This window comes from Ranitomeya variabilis, chromosome 4 (genome assembly GCF_051348905.1).
Source record: "Ranitomeya variabilis isolate aRanVar5 chromosome 4, aRanVar5.hap1, whole genome shotgun sequence".
Lineage (NCBI taxonomy): Eukaryota > Metazoa > Chordata > Amphibia > Anura > Dendrobatidae > Ranitomeya > Ranitomeya variabilis.
The window spans coordinates 485,243,729-485,264,007 of NC_135235.1; the positions used below are offsets into that span (position 1 = coordinate 485,243,729).

The 20,279-nt window shown below is 45.4% G+C and overlaps 1 protein-coding gene across 2 annotated transcripts in view; it reads right to left on the minus strand.

Moving 5' to 3' along the window:
• RBL1 (RB transcriptional corepressor like 1) overlaps positions 1 to 20,279 on the minus strand; it is a 126,028-nt gene that overhangs the window by 11,586 nt on the left and 94,163 nt on the right. The window contains exon 18 of one of the 2 annotated variants that reach the window (XM_077251918.1): positions 11,010 to 11,102. The exons of the other annotated variant lie outside the window; for it this stretch is intronic. Coding sequence (XP_077108033.1) covers positions 11,010 to 11,102 — 93 coding nt within the window. The remainder of the gene's footprint in view (positions 1 to 11,009; positions 11,103 to 20,279) is intronic. 2 annotated transcript variants of the gene reach the window in all.

The following is a 20,279-nucleotide window of genomic DNA, read 5'->3' on the forward strand; positions in this document are numbered from 1 at the left end:
ATAGGCATCCTTTAAGTCGACTACCACCATAAAGCAGTTTTTGAACAGTATCTTTATTGTTGAGCTGATGGACTCCATCTTAAAGGTATGCTTAACCAAAAAACTATTAAGATGTCTGAGATTTATAATGGTTCTATACGAGTTATCAGGTTTCTGAATAAGAAACAAGGGAGAATAGAATCCTTTCCCTCTATCAGCCTCTGGAACCTGTATAAGAACATTTTTAGAACAGAGAGACCAAACCTCTTCTTCTAGAGCAGATTGTTCTAGGGCAGGGGTCAGGAACCTTGGCTCTCCAGCTGTGGGAGAACTACAATTCCCAGCATGCCTCAACTGCTGCAAGTTGCTAGGGCATGCTGGGAGTTGTAGTTTTATAACAGCTGGAGAGCCGAGGTTCCCCACCCCTGTTCTAGGGGATTAGAACGTAAGGGCGTTAACATAAATTTATCCCGTGGGGTATGGCAAAACTCAAGAGTAAGACCTCGAGAAATAGTATCTTGCACCCAGACACTATTCGTGATCTCTGACCATTCTGAACCAAAAAGTAAAAGTCTGCCCCCCACCGGGGCTCCTAGTCATTTGTCCTCCTTCTTCCTTTCTTTTGAGGAACGACGGAACATATATCCCGTACCTCGTCTACGTCTGTCGTCCCACCTAGACCGATCCCTTGAAGGTGAAAAGGTACGCTTCCCTCCGCGACCGAACCTTCTTTTATTAAAGGGACGACGGTAGGACCCCAGCAGGTTGGGGAACTTCTTTTTGTCATCTCCCGCTTTCTCTAGGAGTTCATCTAAGGTGGGCCCGAATAGATACTCCTCTTTACATGGAATGATGCAGAGTTTTGATTTTGATTGTATATCGCCTGGCCAACATTTCAGCCAAAGAGCCCTTCTGGCCGCATTCGAGAGACCTGCTGCCCTAGCAGCCATTTTGACAGAGTCAATAGATGCATCTGATAAGAAAGCAGCTGCTTCTTGGATCAGTGGCAAGGCAGTCAAAATAGAATCCCTTGATGCACCTTCTTTTAACTGAGTCTCTAATTGTTCCAACCAGACCATCATTGATCTGGCTGTACAGGTTGAAGCCACCGCAGGCCTTAAAGAACCGGCCGCCATCTCCCAGGTGCTTTTTAGAAAGGTGTCCGCTTTTCTATCAAGGGGGTCCTTAAGGGTCCCCATGTCCTCAAAAGGGAGAGAGGCCCGTTTTGCCACCTTGGCTATTGCCGCATCCAACTTAGGTGCTTTTTCCCAGTTGGTGACTGCAGGATCATCAAACGGATATCTGCGTTTCTGCGCTGGAGGTAAGGAACCCTTTCTCTCAGGTTTTTTCCACTCTTTATTGATGAGACCCTGGATTTTTTCATTGAGCGGGAAGACCCTACGTTTTTTCTGCTCCAACCCACTGAACATAATTTCCTCCTTGGAAAGTTGGGGTCTCGGTTCCGTTATGCCCATCGTTCCTCTGACCGCCTTGACCAGCTTATCCACTCGTTCGAGGGGTAGACAGAAGCGGGCGGTGTCCTCATCCGAGGAAGAGGACGACGCAGCCGAACCGGAGAAAGCTTCCTCCTTATCCTCTTCTACTGAAGAATCGGAGAGTAACGGAGCTTTGGATTTAGAGCTTCCTCCTTGGGAAAGACCCTTTAAGGATTGTCTGACCTCCATTCTGATCATCTCCTTTAAGCTGGTGGTCATAGTAAGGGATTCCTCCGCCACCTGAGGGGGGTATTTAAGCTGGTGGTCATAGTAAGGGATTCCTCCGCCACCTGAGGGGGGTAAGTAAAGCAATCTAATCCCTGTAGATATAATGCTCTCCCCCTTTCCTGAGACCTCACCGTCTGCTGAATACAGGGGCCACATAACTTTTTAGGGCACGAATCAGGTAGGGGAACCCCGCAGATTCCACATTCCCTGTGTTTCACCTTCCCGGCACATTTCTTCCCCTATAATGGAACATATGAGGGGAATCATGTCACTGAGTGAACTTTCACGAAGATCACTTACCAGCGCTGCCCAAAGAAAAAGTACCGGAATACGAGGGGGATTTCTACTGGCTGATGCTCCAGACCCCTGTCTGGAGGTGCTTTTGTGGCCAGATTCACTACTCCTTCTGTCGCGATCCTTCCCTTTAGGCTTCTGGGACACCTCTTCCAGAAGCTGCACGTGCTCGTCCTCCATCTTCACCAGATATGAGGCCAGAAGCAAGGGATCACGATCTGGAGTTCTTTTTATAACCCCTCCTCCGGTCAGCAGCTGTGCCTAGCGCTCCCCTGATTACATTTTCCGGCCTCCCCCTGGTGCAGGTGGTAAACCCCCGGGGCTCAGAACGCCGGCGACGCTCTACCCGGTGGGCGCCGCCATCTTGGTATACACTGCGCATGCGCAGGACCCCGGAAACCCGGAAGTGACTGCCGACTCCTCCCCCGGCGTCACCCGGCCTCCCAGCGCTTCACCATCAGCGCACAGAGCGGCGAGGACGCCGGACAGAGCCGCAGCACACCCGGATGGCGCCAAGCATCGCCGCATACCTGAGACCCCAGCCACCCCAGAAGGAGGGGACATACTCACGCGGCGCTGGTCTGGAGACAGGACACCACCGGTGACCGCTCCCTGCTGGAATGTCGCTTATATGCAGCCCTGCCAGGACCATTGCAACATCTACCAGGGACTCCGCACCGGCCGAGGTAGGAGACCCCCTCGCTACCTGAGTCGGCCGGCCGGCCTGAGATCCTTTTGTAAAATCTGTAGGATCCCGTCCCGTTAGGAACAGGAAACCAACTGATGCGTGGGAGAGGTGCCGCCCTTTTGTATCTGTGGGTTTCCTGTTCCTAAAGGGGGCGGATCCCCTCTCTCGTGGTGCTGTCATGGGAGTCCGAATAAAAGGTGGCTACTTTGAAGAACCTAGAATATAAGACATAATTTCAGCTGTTTCACACTTTTTTTTGTTAAGTATATAATTCCACATGTGTTAATTCATAATTTTGATGCCTACAGTGTGAATGTACAATTTTCATAGTCATGAAAATACAGAAAAATCTTTAAATGAGAAGAAGGTGTGTCCAAACTTTTGGTCTGTACTGTATATAATTCCAAACCCGAGGTTTAGTAATGAACAGGTGTCAGACAGATACCCTCATTAATAAAGTGGTAAATAAGAGTTAAATAAAAGACACACACACACACACACCCAGACATACACACGAAATCTGTGTGAAATGCTATTTTAATTTTCAAAAACTTTATAAGGGTATGTTCCTGCGGTCAGTAAATGGTGCGGGTTGGACGCTGCGTACATCCGCAGCGTCCAACCCGCAGCATCCAGATAGTACAGCATAGTGGATGGGATTTGACAGACACGTCAGCATGTGTCTGTACAATATATTGAGTGCTGTGATTCCGCACGGTTCAATGAACACATTTGTAATCACTGCGTTCAAAAGCCAGCAGCGCTTTAGACGGATCGGACATGTGATGCGTACAAAGCGCTGCCGGTTTCTGACCAAGGAAAAATACCCTAAAAAAAAAAAAAAATTGCGTGGGCTCCGGCGAATTTTCGTTAACCAGCAGAGAGAAAGCCGACAGCTTATGTTAATATTCTGGGAAGGAGCCAATAGTCAAAGGTTCCCAGGCTATTAATATCAGCTCACAGATGTTTGCTTAGCCTTTACTGACTAGTTTACAGGGTCGCCTCAGAAAAAATTTTACATGGTGTCCCCCTATAAAATCGAACCAGCAAAGGCTAGGCAGACAGCTGTGGGCCGATATTAATAGCCTGGGAAGGGGCCATGTATATTGGCACCCCCCAGGCTAAAAACATCATCTCGCAGCCGCCCCAGACATAGTGCATCCTATAGATGCACCAATTCTGGTACTTAGCCTCACTCTTCCCACTTGTCCTGTAGCGGTGGCAAGTGGGGTTCATATTTGTGGGGGTTGATGTCACCTTTGTATTGTCCGGTGACATCAAGCCACGGATTAGTAATGGAGAAGCGTCAATAAGACACCTATCCATTACTAATTCTATAGATGTATGGCAAATAAAGACACAGCCAGAATTAAGTCCTTTATTAATGATAATTAACCATACTTACTGCATCGCTTAATCCCAGACTCCCTCGATCGCCTCCAACAAAAATAAAAATAATAAACCAACACGAATATTCCCTGTCCACCATAGTCCATTTAATAACGAGTGTCCCACAACAAGATGTGACTGCTCTACACGGCCTCTGGTGATACACTGACAGTCTACCGTAGTTCGTGCTCTCACGGCACCGCAGCGTGAATTCTCTCACGCAGTGGTGCCGCAAGTAGTGATACACTGACAGGAGGTAATCACTCCCGTAGTGTATTTTTGGAGCCGTGTAGAGCGGTCACATCTCCTGATGTAGGACACTCAAAATAAACCACCATATATTTACCTTTTCGCCGTAGTCCATTTAATATTATTTTTATTGCAAGAGATCGAGGGCGTTGAGGAATTACTGTAGGTGTTTGCTGAGTATGAATGTTTTATAGTAACATAATAACATAGTTATTAAGGTTGAAAGAAGACTTTAAGTCCATCTAGTTCAACCTATAGCTTAACCTAACATGTTGATCCAGAGGAAGGCAAAAAAAAACCCATGTGGCAAATAGTAAGCTCCACTTTGGGGAAAAAAAATTCCTTCCCAACTCCACATACGGCAATCAGACTAGTTCCCTGGATCAACGCCCTATCAAGGAATCTAGTATATATGCCCTGTAACATTATACTTTTCCAGAAAGGTATCCAGTCCCCTCTTAAATTTAAGTAATGAATCATTCATTACAACATCATACGGCAGAGAGTTCCATAGTCTCGCTGCTCTTACAGTAAAGAATCTGCGTCTATTATTATGCTTAAACCTTCTTTCCTCCAGACGTAGAGGATGCCCTCTTGTCCCTGTCTCAGGTCTATGAGTAAAAAGATCATCAGAAAGGTCTTTGTACTGTCCCCTCATATATTTATACATTAAAATAAGATCACTCCTTAGTCTTCGTTTTTCCAAACTAAATAGCCCCAAGTGTAATAACCTATCTTGGTTTTTGCAGACCCCCCAGGCCTCTAATAACCTTGGTTGCTCTTTTCTGCACCCGCTCTAGTTCAGCTATGTCTTTCTTATACACCGGAGACCAGAACTGTGCACAGTATTCTAAGTGTGGTCGAACTAGTGACTTGTATAGAGGTAAAATTATGTTCTCCTCATGTGCATCTATGCCTCTTTTAATGCATCCCATTATTTTATTTGCCTTTGTAGCAGCTGCCTGACACTGGCCACTGAATGAGTTTGTCATCCACCCATACACCCAGGTCTTTTTCATTTTGCCCAGAGTTTTAGAATTAAGTACATAGTTATTCATCTTATTACTTCTACCCAAGTGCATGACCTTACATTTATCCCCATTAAAGTTCATTTGCCATTTATCAGCCCAAGTTTCTAGTTTACATAAATCATCCTGTAATATAAAATTGTCCTCCTCTGTATTGATTACCCTGCAGAGTTTAGTGTCTGCAAATATTGAAATTCTGCTCTGAATGCCCCCTACAAGGTCATTAATAAATATGTTAAAAAGAAGAAGGCCCAATACTGACCCCTGTGGTACCCCACTGCTAACCGCGACCCAGTCCGAGTGTGCTCCATTAATAAACACCCTTAGTTTGCTATCCCTAAGCCAGCTCTTAACCTATTTACACATATTTTCCCCTATCCCCATTATTCTCATTTTATTTATCAACCTTTTGTGTGGCACCGTATCAAAAGCTTTTGAAAAATCCATATACACTACGTCCACTGGGTTCCCTTGGTCCAGTCCGGAACTTACCTCTTCATAGAAGCTGATCAGATTAGTCTGACATGAACGGTCCCTAGTAAACCCGTGCTGATACTGGGTCATGAGGTTATTCCTCTTCAGATACTCCAGTATAGCATCCCTTAGAATGCCACCCAGGATTTTACCCACAGTAGAGGTTAAGCTTACTGGCCTATAATTACCGAGTTCAGTTTTTGTCCCCTTTTTGAATATTGGCACCATTTGCTATACGCCAGTCCTGTGGTACACACCCTGTTATTATAGAGTCTTTAAAGATTAAAAATAATGGTCTATCAATGACTGCACCTAGTTGCTGCAGTACTCGGGGGTGTATCCCATCCGGGCCCGGAGATTTGTCAATTTTAGTGCGAAAATATATATATATATATATATATATATATATATATATATATATATATATATATATATATATATATATATATATATATATATATATATATATATATATATATTACATTATATATATATATACACACACACACACACTTGAACACAGTTGCCGGATGAAAGGACTACTGTCCCATCATCCGCTTATGCTGTCACTGTTATATGCGACAGCAGACATAGCTGGATGCGAGTAGTAGTCCCATCAGATGATGCCTGGCTACACACAGACACCCGCAGACAGACCCGCACACATTCTCCGCTCACACTCTTCCTCCTTCCTTTCTGCAGCGTTTTTGGCATGCAAATCCACAGCTAATCCGTAGACCTTTTTACACCTGTGGTTTAGACTGACTCAATGTAAGTCAATGAGTGCAGAAACGCAGAATTCACATGCTGCGGAAAATAGAACGCTGAGAATCAGTGCAGAATTTTCCACAGCATGTGAAAAAATATTTAGAATTGAGAGTCCTCAGTGGTTGATCCCTTTTAATGGCTAACTGAAAAGATTGTAACAAATTGCAAGCTTTCGAGACTATGCAGGTCTCTTCATGAGGCATAGAATAATGCAAAATCTGAAGAATCACAAATTTATACACAACAGGACACAAGAATAATGCCATAGATCAGACAGGTAACGTAAAGCAGAACTACCAATATGGGAGAGTGATAAACAGTTGTGTCGATAAATATTGGAACAGTTCATAGATAAGGAGTGTGAATGTTTTATGGTCCTCCGATTGGGGTCTGGTTCTGTGTTGTGATGCCCCCATAAGGTCTGAGGAGCAAATTCCTTAATTGATGTAAAAATACATAAATCCATGTGACACATTCATTCCTGCACTGAGAGTGTAAAAAATCGTCATACGTTTATACTCCCAGACTTTTCTGTCTCTCAGATTTGAAGTTACCTTTTAAAATAAGTAATCTCATGTCCATGGTGCTGTGATCTGGAATACAAAAATCTTTATCTTGTCCGTGGTCATTATAAATGGACAGGTTTTACATTTTTTTCTTGTTGCAGGGTAAGGTTCCTGCAGCTGTTGGAGAGGACAGAGAGCTTCTGACAATGATGCTTCTTAGATTTGGGGGCTGCCTAAAACACAGTAGTGGGGAGGGGGGAGGGAATGGAAAAATGGATTGTAAGCGAGCATCTTTTTGTAGTAAAGGTTGTAATTTCCATGCAGCTCCCCTTAGCAGCTCCCCTTAGCACCTCCAGATTTGGATTGTAGGTGACTACTAGAGGCACCCAGGTATTTTCTTCTTTAGCTTTGTAATGTAGCAGGTGATTCCTTGATATTCTAGTGGCTCTTGTAATTTGGTTTTGAACGGTTCTTGGTTGGTAGCCCTGATTCAAAAAGGTCTTTCCGAGGCGACCAAGGTGTTCATCCCTATCCATGGGGTTTTAACATATGCGATTGTATCTGATGGCTTGGCTGTAGACAGAGCCTTTTATGTGTTTTGGATGGAAACTGTCCCATTTAAGGTATGTTGGATGGTCGATTGGCTTCTGATACAAGGATGTCTCTATTTCATTGATAACATCATGTAAACCAGAAGTGCACACCAAATTCTGGATTCCCATTAATTAGCATTGCCTGAGCACTCATTGCGGATTTGTTGCAAATCCACGTGGAAAAAATACTGTGGATCTCCAACGTGTGCATATAGCCTTAGTGGTTTATTCCACATCCGTGGAATTGTGAGATTGAATGCGAACTGGACAGTCCGCTAGAAGGTCCTGGCCAGTGGAGGAGAGAGGGAGATTGCTCTCGAAAGGTTAATGGGAAGAAAGGTCTCCCAAGAGTTCAAGCAACCCTGGACTATGTGTCGAAGGAAGACCGCCCCCATCCGATCCGAGGAGGCTGGTGTCTGTGCCTAATGGAGCGTGGACTCTACCATGCCAATGACTGCCTCCCACAGTCAGAAGTATCAGGTGATCCAGGGAAGAATGTTTTTGTTCCAAGCTGACAGAAGGGCCAGTTGGAGGGCAATCATCTTCCCTAGACCTTTCAAGCTGAAGCATGGGGATGAGGGTCTTAGGGAACAAAACCCCAGACGAAGTGTCGAAATCTTCTCCTCTGGAATAACTTAAGAGCAGTATCAAATTAGCATGCTTAGGAAAACAAGGCGTTGGCTGTGGATCAGAGACGATTTTGCCGTGTTGACTACCCAGCCTAGACAATTATGAGTGTCCAGGGTGATCTGAAGACTTTTGCAACAGTCTCGGAAAAACGGGCTCTTGATCGGGTCTTTCAGTTAGGGGCAGCTAACTGTCCCCTTTAGAGTGAAAAATGGCCATGACTGCTGCCATCATCTTCATAAATACCCTGGGGCAGAGGCCAGTCCAAAGGGTAGAGCTGTGAACTGGCAGTGAGCCCCCTGGACCACAAAGTGGAGAAACATCTGATGGAGCAACAAATCGGAACGTGGTGGTGGACATACTGGATGTCCACTGAGCAGAGGAACTCCTCGTGCTCCATAGAGGTAATCAACGAGAGGAGGGATTCAGTCCTGAAATTATGCAGGCGCTCCCGCTGGTTTAGTAGCTGGAGATCCAGGATCAAGATTGGATGGAGTGAGCCTTTGAAACCATGAAGATGTTGGGAATAAAATCCTCAGAAGAATTCTTGAGAGGGAACGGGTACGATGATTCCTTCCCAGGAGGAGAGAGGCGATGGCGTGAAAGAAGTCAAGAACTAGGGCTGGAACCCTTGGAGGGCGGGACATGAAGAAACGTCTGCGCAGGAGAGAAGAAAATTATATCTCGTATTTCATAGTAACGATCTCCCTGACCCAGTTGTCACCGACTATGGAGAGCCACGCATCCTTGTGAAAGACGACTGCCACCCACTCTGAGTAGATTCCCAGGTGGGGGTGATTTGTCATGCAGAAGAGAATCTATTGGATCAAGACCTTGAGGATTTAGAAGGGCGGGTTTTCTTTACTCTCGCTGGGCAGGAGACCAGTCTCGCAGAGAGGAGGTTCCAGGGAATGCGAAATGATGAAAGGGGTGAAACTGAAAAGAATGTCTCCTGGTGAATGGACATTTTGGCTTAGGCAGGGAAAGCGATGCACTCTTACCGCAAGTTGAGTCTGAGATGAGCTGATCTAACTTAGACCCAAAAAAGCCATGATCCTTGGAAGAGGAGACTGGTAAGAGATTTTCTGGAGACCGGGTCCACATTCCAGCCCCTGAGCCAGAGGATTCTGTGTATTGCTGCAATATTGCTAGTAATGTGGGCGGGACAGCTGGCGGCGCCCAGAGATGCAGCAAGCAAATATTTACCTGAATGGCCAATCTGATCCGCAAGCTCTGCCAGTTCATCCAGTGAGGCTGCTGATAATGCCTGGGTAAATTTTCGACAGGGCATCTTAACAGAGTTGGCTACCTATAGAAAGCAAATACAGGACAGAGAGAAGCACCAGCAGCCTCAAAGGTGGACTTGGCTAGGGCTTCAATCTGTCAGGGGAGTTGCTTTTTTGAATGAAACGGAGTGATCCAGTGCAGAACACTCCTCTTTATTGAGGGTCTGATTAACAGCAGTTATAAGGCTGATGAACATATCCTGGAGTTTGGAAGACTGGTTGGTGTCAGGATCAGATTCTGACTGGGAATCTAGGTCAGACCACCGGAGGATAAAACACACACTCCCATAGGAGAGAAGGCGTGTGTGTGAGCCCTTGTGCGCCGATTGGTTGGTGCGCACCTAGGGGGACATGAACAAAGCCGCCATGTAAGTGAAAGGCGCGCTCCCATAGGGAGGAATGACAACAAGCCCTTAAGTGCTGTTTCCTGTTTGGCTGCTGCGCATGAGGAGGAGGGGACGTGAATAAAATGTGTAGACCTTGGAAAAGCTGGGTATTAAATTACTTGGATGCAAATTTCGCCGCACTGGAAAACAGATGCTACAAAGAGGAAAGAAACTATGTTCTTGTCTATCCTTAGTGAAGCGGGGACTGTGGAGAAAAGGAGGGAGAGTGCCTGTGTGGACGGAGTCACGACTACTTCTCCATCCAGAGGATGGCATGAGGTGCTCCGAGGTGAGGGCGCCCATTCCCAGTGACGCCCCTCCTCCTTCCCAAACCGTCGAGGTCCTGGATGGTGCAGAAGACTGTCTCATCACTGAGGGGTGAGGGTCACTGAGGAGTGACCACTGTCTTCCTCTCGGCCCTCTCCTAGGAGGGGGCTGGGGTGAGGAAAAGGACCGGCCACGACAAACTGTCATAAGACACGTTAGAAGTGCAGGGGTAAGGTCCTGCTTTGCAGACCAGAAGGTAAGATGTGGATGGCACCACAATGTTTTCTCGATTGCTAATTTGGGAAAACAGAGTCAGACGTTACACCCTGTTAGCCTGAAGAGAAGAATCTGAAAGACAAGGAATAGATCTAACACAACAAGGTGATCCAAGGAGAAAAAGAACAGACCTGGAACCAGGTCTGCCTCCTACTGACACCAAGCGAAAACTGGCACGCTTTGGACCAGTTGATGGGTGTATCCTGCTGAGGAGGAGCTAACTTTTTTGCCCAGTGTCAGCCTCCAAGCGAATGCAGCACACACCCATGGTCACCTGTGTCCACGAATGAAGTGATAAAGAAAGCAAAAATTTAACATTAAGTCAGAACAAATATGGATATTGCAGTAGGAGGTTGGTGACGGTTTAAGAAAAATAACAGTCTGTCATTAGAAACAATTGGACTGCATGATATTGTGTTGGGAGGAGGTTCACAAAGAAAACAATTACCAAAATACAAGTAAAATCATAACATACCCCAGCTATTTCATAGTCTTCTAAGAAACCACGCCAGTGAAATAAGCTCTTAAAGCTTTTCATAGCATCTTCCACGGTCTGACTACCATCACTCTGGAAATAAGTACAGTAAAGAGAATCCGTCATGAAGGTACACACTGCAATAATCATGCAGCATGCACCTCTGAGTCCAGAGCTCCTCCTGCCAATAACTGTAGCAGGTGCCTGAAGTTTTAAAATGGTTTTCTAGGATTTAAGCCAGCAACATCAGATTGTTGAGGGGGAGACAACCAGCATTCCTGCCAATCAGCTGTTTGCATGGTGTAACCACTCGAGTACTGCAGCTCTGAAGTGAATGGGAGCTTAGCCACAATACCAGAGAATGGCCACTACACTGCAGGGCCCTGCATATCTGGCCACAGAGGGAAATACAAATAGCTGATTGGTGGGAGTGTTCAACCCTCAACGACTGGATATTGATGATCTATTCTTTAGACAGGTTGTAAGTATAGAAGTCCTGGACAAAAAACATGTTTTCACTCAGCATAATGGATAGCATCAATAAGTTCTAAAGCACTGTGAATTATTGTAAAGCAGTTGTCATATTTGCCAATTATTTGCTTCCAGGACACAAAGATGTCCAGGTTCATGGACTCTTGAGAACTGTAGAGGGTGCCTACAGCTTTCAGAATTCTACTATAGCATGTACCATTATGACAGATTCTCTTTAAGGTACTGTGATATTTAGAATTATCACAGTTGTGTAAGACATGAGTACCAGAATCAATAGAGAATGAAACGTTGCAAGATTGGGAGCAGGGCCCTCAATACTTTTAGCATCTGTTGATTTATGTGTTATTCTGTAGTGTCTCTACAAGTCCCCTCTAAAATATAAACTGATGCGGAATATTTTGCCAGCACAGAAATAAAAAATATTATTGTTATATGATTATCTTAGTGGGCAAAAAAAGAAAAGTCCATGTACTACCAGGCTTTTGTTTTCAGTATTAAAAACATTAATTTATGGCTTTTTTTGAGGAGAGCGAAGGTAACAGAAGGATGGGATATTTTCCCATGTTATCTCAGACTGATGGCTGCAGTGCCATACCACAGAGGATCTACTGCCTGTTTAGGTTTGTGTAAGTACTTGAAACATGAAATCTAGGACTATGATGCCAACCAGCGTTGTGGAAAATTCACTGCTAGGTATGCTCGGCTCTCTCTCTAGGAAACCTTACTCATCACTATGTGGTGAAAGAAAGCTTGTGCACTTTGGACAAATCTTTTTTGTTGGGAAGACTTGCCTACAGAGAGATAACACAGTGGTCCACTTTTAACCTTCCAACATGTATTTGCAATCTGTGAGGACTTGCAGCGAATGTTTAAGGGTACTGTCTCACTGTGGCACTTTGGTCGCTACGACGGCACGATCCGTGACGTTCCAGCGATATCCATACGATATCGCTGTGTCTGACACGCTACTGCGATCAGGGACCCCGCTGAGAATCGTACGTCGTAGCAGATCGTTTGAAACTTTCTTTCGTCAAGTGTTCCGCTGTGGCAGCATGATCGCATCGTGTAACAAAGGTTGTATACGATGTGCGCACAGTAACCAACGGCTTCTACATCGCAAATACATCATGAAATTATCGCTCCAGCGTCGTGCATTGCGAAGTGTGACCGATGTCTACGACGCTGGAGCGTCACGGATCGTGCCATCGTAGCGACCAAAGTGCCACTGTGAGACGGTACCCTTACTCCTCCACAGCACAACCACAAGGTAAATTAAGAATGTATTAATTTTTCATCTCAATGAACAGTCAGCTGAATGCACAGATGTGCTGCTTCCTCTAAAGCACACTACTGTTTAATGTGGGTAACATATGCGACTGACACCTCCTTGTATTAGTCAAAATTCTCTAAAATAGTTTTTAAAAAACAAGTATATTTATTTAAACATATACATACACAAAAACTATTAAAAAATGGGGGCGATACAAAAGGTGTATACTGATTCCATTAAGGGTTGAAGAATTCCATATATCATCATTGGTTTCCTATTGTCACCGAACATTAGTCTAAAGAGGTTATTTGTAGAAGCTGACTGAGACCAATATGGATTAGTCTGTAAGGAGATGAGCCACATACACAAAAAACAGAGAGGAGTACGGTAGATAGTATCTACCAATAAAGCCTACTCAGTCAATGTTGCTCTTGTAATTAAATTTCTTTGTATGGGGTGGGCTCCTGTGGTGAAGGTCTGCTAGTATAATAGCCTAAGAAAATTGATTTCAATAGTCCAAACATTGAGTTTTCTTCGAGAGAATGCTCAAAAAATGTAATGTGTCCAGCAACCGAAGGGGAAGGCCGCATGGTGGAGACCTCACAGCAGGAGGGAAATAAGAGTCCCAAGGGAACATCACCAGGTCACCCATAGTTGGGACCCAATTGAAGAGTGACCTCGAACGGGGTGACTCCTCTGCAGGGGGCCTCTGGAGCGGTCGTACAGGTTCGGAGGGTTGGGCCTACCGGAGGCTCAGAAACCGCGGTCTCTCCTGCGGGCCCTGTGACGCAGTCCGGGAGATCAAAGGAGGACTTGGTGGGGTGGTCCCTGCGTCTCCGAGGGTATCAGAAGCAGGAGGGTGCCCGGAGGGGAGTGCAGTAATACTGCTGCGGCTGCAGAGAATCCCGGATCGGAGGTAGGAGGAAATCGTGACTCCCGACGCCTGCCATGCAGCACCGTCCATAGGATCCATACTCACCCAGCTGGGATCCAGATCATCAGAGTTTTCACCGGAGTCTTGTGAGCGCTTGATCTTTGCAGGAGAGGGGGTGGCGACACACTGACGGGAGCCTGGTCGGCAACTATAAGCCCACTCACCAGCCATGCTCACCATCTGAGGGCTCTTCTCGTCATAGGGAGCCGTCACCATTTTGGAAGGATAAGAACTGAAGGGGGAACATACCCCTGTGCCAAAATGTATTAATCCAACAGACATCAAATTTAACAGAGATTTGCTGTCTTACTGATTAACCTCAAACCTTGTCAAAATCAATGCCTGCATGTCTGAAATTTCTTATAAATCTAAGTGAGCTTTGCAGAGATTAGCAAGCAGAAAAATTCTGGTATAACTTCTTAGAGGTCTTGTCGTCACCTAATGGCGGATTACAGAATAGTACCAAAACCTTCTCATTTTAAGGCTATGTGCACACGATGCGGATCCGCAGCGGATTTTTCCGCGCAGAAACGCTGCAGATCCGCACTGTGATGTGCAGTACAATGTTATTCAATGGGGGGAAAAAAAGCTGTGCAGATGCAGAAAAATCAGTGCAGAATTGCTGTGGATTTTAAAGAAGTGCATGTCACTTCTTTTGTGCGGATCTTCAGCGTTTCTGCCCCCCTCCATGATAAAAATCCGCAGTGGCAAAAACCGCAGAAAATCCGCATAAAAACCGCACAAAATCCGAGGCTGTGGATTCTGCCAGGACATGAGGATTTGTGCAGAAAATTCTGCACCTCTTTTCCTACGTGTGCACATAGCCTAATATCTCCTTGAAGGTCTTAAGGTACCTTCACACTAAGCGACTTTGCAGCGAGAACGACGACGATCCGTGACGTTACAGCGTCCTGGTTAGCGATCTCGTTGTGTTTGACACGCAGCAGCGATCTGGATCCCGCTGTGATATCGCTGGTCGGAGCTAGAAGTCCAGAACTTTATTTCGTCGCTGATCACCCGCTGTCATCGCTGGATCGGCGTGTGTGACGCCGATCCAGCGATGTGTTCACTTGTAACCGGGGTAAATATCCATTGTAAAAGTAAAAAAAAACAAAAAAACAGTACATACTCACATTATGATGTCTGTCACGTCCCCCGGCGTCCACAGGGTTACGCGCTGCTGCCGAGAGCTTCCTGCACTGACTGTCAGCGCCGGCCGTAAAGCAGAGCACAGCGGTGACGTCACTGCTGTTACTGCCGGCGCTGACACATTCAGTGCAGGGAAGCTTTCGGCAGCAGCGCGTGCATTAGCATCGCTCTTGCCGAAAGCAGTTTTAACCCTGTGGACGCCGGGGGACGTGACAGACATCAGAATGTGAGTATGTACTGTTTTTTTTTTTAACTTTTACAATGGTAACCAGGGTAAATATCGGGTTACTAAGCGCGGCCCTGCGCTTAGTAACATGATGTTTACCCTAGTTACCCGGGTGCTGCAGGGGGACTTTGGCATCGTTGAAGACCGTTTCAACGATGCCGAAGTCGTTCCCCTGATCGTTGGTCGCTGGAGAGCGCTGTCTGTGTGACAGCTCCCCAGCGACCACACAACGACTTATTAACGATCACGGCCAGGTCGTATCGCTGGTCGTGATTGTTGTTAAGTCGTTTAGTGTAACGGTACCTCTATTTTGGGACTCTGTATACGCTCCTAACAACTACCCTAACAAATAAACATACAATTTGGAGGGGGCTTGCTGATGGGGGACTGGGACTAATGGGGTGATTGCCCCACTCTCTGCTCCTCTACATAACCACCCACAAGCAATACGAGCTACAGGCACATATGAGCACATCCGGCAGTCTGCTGGCCAGACCACAAACACTAATCCAGGGGCACCATGGAAGACATGAAGCACTATCCGAGTTCAACTCTCCAGGCTAGACATACGAGATCCGCAATGGCACAAGCTAAACCACGAGACAGTTCCTACTCAAGGGAGTCCCAGGCCTCACGTGGCTCTCCCACAAAATCATTTGACGAGTATGAAGAGAAGAACAAAGTCACTGCTCAAATCTGCCATGCTCATTTCCTCAAATACATAAAAGCTCTCACCACAAAAAGATTTAGAAGGGTTTGAATGTAGACTTGAAAATACACACAAAAAGGAAATAAGCAATTTGAAGATGCAATTTACTTCGCGAATCGAAGAAGTGGAGAAAACCCAAGAAGATGTTTTCCAGGAATTGCAAGCTCACAGAGAGATCATAAATCGATCATACCCTTAAGGCTGGAGATCTCATCTGGACTAGAGGACCTAGAAAATCGCAACAGGTGAAACAACATTCACATACGTGGCCTGCCAGAGTCCGTTGGCCCCTCAGACTTAGATCACAAGGTGTTGAAGATTTTTCTGAACATACTTGATGACAATGAGGCCAGCTCAATAGAGTGACAGGATCCACTGGTCCCTGGGCCCCAAACCTACATCTGAAATGAGTCCCTGGGATTTCATTTGTTGGGTCCATTGTTTCTGTCAAAAAAGCCATAATAACAGCCGCGAGAAAGATAAGGAACCTTAAGATACGAAGGCCATCAAATCCTAATCTTGTCAGACTTATCTAGACGCACATTGTTACTTCGTAGAGCTCTAAAACCTTTACTATCAGAACTTAAAGAGATGTCCCCTACAGGACCCCTTTAAATTTAACAGCTTTCAAAGGAGGTAAATCAGCTACTTTTCGACGGATTGGTGATTTCGCTAACTTCCGAAATTCCAATGATAAATCTTCCAGAATGGCCCTCCATCCCAGCACTTCTGGAAGCCCCACTAAGATGGCTCAAGGTCCAGCAATCTAAAAAAATGAAACAAATGCGAAGCTTCTCCCAACCTGACATGAGCACCTTTTCCATTTTTTCATTGTGTCTACACTTCCTACAAAGGTCAAACCCGACCACAATAGGGGATAATTTTTGGACCGGTGGTCCTGCCTGGACGGATACATATCTTGTTTATTTTTTGTGTATAACATGAGTGTTTTGTATTAAGTGAATAGGTCTCGTTTTTATCTGGTCTTAGTTTACAGAGTTTGTAAGTTATAAATGACAATGGGCACTTTGGTGGGACACTGCAGTGATTCCTCACAGAACCGCAGGGTCTGACCAGACATGGCCATACTTTCCTATATAGATATCTATACTACCATTACCTTTAGTCCTAATAGCAAGTTCACTTCTGTGTTCAGATAGATCTACTCCATTTTAGACAAATTAACAAATGTTTGATGTGTTCATGAGACCTGATGGTGGGTGGAGGTCATTGCCCGTTCTAGGCTTCCTTTCTACTTGTACGGTGCGTAGGTAGTCTACTACCAATGTTAGCACAAATGGCGCAAGACACGCATGTTAGCGCCACGCCAGATCCCTGCTCTGACAGGCAGGGTGTTCGACGGGTCTCTTCACTCACCCATGCTGCAGTTCTTCCCTTCCCCATGCTCTGCATGCTTCCAGCCGATCCTCTAGCCGTGTTCTTAGGGCACACGTGAGTGCGTTTCCGCCCTCTTAAAGGGCCAGCGCGTGCACTTGCGATTTCCTCCCCAGCCAATGGCTGTGGAACATTATGTATATATTGCTTCCTCCACACTGGGGAGGTGCCTGAGCAACCTTCCTATTTCACAGTCTAAGTTGTGCAAAGTTGCATACCAGTCCCTGCTGCACTCAACTGCAGATCTTGCCTGGTGCACTCTAAGGCTGCCGTCACACTAGCAGTATTTGGTCAGTATTTTACATCAGTATTTGTAAGCCAAAACCAGGAGTGGGTGATAAACGCAGAAGTGGTGCACATGTTTCTATTATACTTTTCCTCTAATTGTTCCACTCCTGGTTTTGGCTTACAAATACTGATGTAAAATACTGACCAAATACTGCTAGTGTGATGGCAGCCTCATACAAACACTGCCTGCTGCACTCGGATGTGAGCTGTCTGCTGCATTCTAATACAAACTCTGCCAGCTGCTGCATGTCCGTTGGTCTTTCCTGGAGTGGCACCTGGCGTTCATCGGGAGCCAAGTCTAACCTCACCATCAGAGGCTCTAGTGAACGGTCAGGTGTTCGCTTAGCCATGCCCCTCCAGGCTCTCCACGGTCTATGGCACAGTGGTTCCACAAACCACGTCAGTGACAACACGGAGCTCTCGCTCTAATTCAATTTTCTTCATCATTGTTTTCATTCTTTTTCCATTCTTCCCTCTCTCCCCAATACCCTACCCTATGCAACCACATTTCAACTCCACAGATCTCTCCGAGCAGATTCCCGGGAATCCGGAGCACTAGAAAGTATTTAGATTATGGATAAAATTAAGTTTTGCTCCCTTAATATAAGGGGGCTAAATATACCAGAAAAGAGAAGACAGGTTCTATTTTCCAACCATAAACAACAAGTCTCGGTGCTAATGCTTCAGGAGACCCATTTTAAAATGGAGGCAACACCACAATGCACTTCAAAATACTATCCTAAAATGGTACCTCAAATCCATATTCCAAATACAAAGGGGTCTCGATAAGATTTCAGGCATGAATGATTTGTGAAAAGTTAAGATTCTTTGGTTTAGATCAAGAGGGTAGATTCATTTTCGTGGGGAGCTCGTAAACTTGTCATAGCTAACGTATATTTTCCAAACCAAGGACAATAGAAGTTTGGAACAGAGTGCAAGAGGCGCCTTGGGGAGTTTGCGGGCTGCTCTCCTGTGATACTCAGGGTCGACTTCAACATACCCATGAATCCTGCAATTCACGTCTCCTCGGGTAATTCCTCTTATTTTTCGGCTGTTATTAGTCAAGTATGAAAACAGATGGTTTGCATCAGGCTGGTGGATGTCTGGAGGGCTCTCCACCCCAACTCCAAAGATTATAGTTTCTACTCACAAATTCACATCTATAGCAGAATTTATTACTTTTTCATTTCACATAACTTACTAGATCTGCCAGTGGAGGCTGATGTGGGGTCAATATTGTGGTCAGATCATGCGCCTAAATACTTTTCAATCCTTTTAAACTCTAATGTAAAATCAGGCTTCTCTTGGCGCCTGAATGAGAATCTACTACAGGACTCCTTTTGCAAGTCCAAGGTAGAACAAACGATAGTCAATTTTATAGCAGATTATGAAGGGGATCCCACAGGTCCTTCTATTAAATGGGAAACTCTGAAGGGCGTTTTGAGGGGGGAAGAGAATTGCTGAAATAGCCAAATTATCAAAACAAATTCATACATTAGAAAGCAAACAAACAAGATCTCACTGCCAATACACTCGCACATCTCTCCACAGCAAGGCAAAAGTTACTCGCCATAATAGATCAGAAATCACGTTGCTTTAGGCTACTTTCACACTTCTGTCTTTAGTCCACCGTCGCAATGGGCAAAAAACAGATCCTGCAAATGTGCTTGCAGGATGCGTTTTTTGCCCATAGACTTATATAAGCGAAAGATCGCGACGGAAGGGCACATGTCACATCCGTCGTGCGACGGATGCGTCGTGTTTCGGTGGGCACATCGCAGAAAAAAAAAACGTTCAATGTAACTTTTGTCACGACAGACCGCCATTTCCAACCGCGCATGCGCGGGCGGAACTCCGCCCCCTCCTTCCCGCTCATCACAATGGGCAGCGGATGCGTTGTAAAACTGCATCCGCTGCCCACGTTGTGCTAAATTTAGCACAACGTCCGACGGTACGTCAGGCCGACGGATTGCGACGGCCCCGTACCGACGGAAATGTGAAAGTAGCCTTAGAGAATGACTCCAATCACTTCTATCAATATGGAAAAAAAAGCAGTAAATTATTGGCAAGAGCTATTAACCCACATAATTCAAACACATCCCTTGTTATCAAAAATAGAAAGGGGGAGAAAGTGTATAGCACAAGAGATATCCTTTCAAGTTTCAGTGATTATTACAATGCTCTGTATAACATAGCGGGGCATTATAAAGACCTGCCAACACAGTCACTTCACAGTAAAATCAAAACATACCTACAACAGAATAAAATGCCCACAATCCCATTAGAGAATTTACTAGTCCTGGAAAAATATTTCATATTGGAGGAAGTCTTTAAAACCATAAAATGACAAAGCAAGGCAAAAGCCCTTGCCCTTAGGGTATTCGGTCGGATTTTATAAAGAGTTTGCCACACTGATAAGTCCAATATTTCTAACGTATGCAACTTTATTTCACCCGGAGGTTCCTTCCCCCCTCAGGCCCTAGACACCCACATTTCAGAGCTCCCTAAACCTGGTAAGGACCTCTCCACCTGTAGTAGTTACTGCCCGATCTCACTGATAAACTTAGATATCAAAATATATGCAAAGATGATTGCAAAGAGATTAAACCCTCTCCTTTCGAAGCTGATAAATCAAGACCAAGTTGGTTTTGTCCCAGGACGGGAAGCAAGAGACAATAATATATGGACCATCTCTCTAATAGATGTGGTGGGTAGGGTGGGGATCCCCATGTGTATCATGTCGATCCGAAGCCAAAAAGGCCTTCGACAGCGTTCATTGGGTGTTTACACTTCAGATGTTGGAGGGA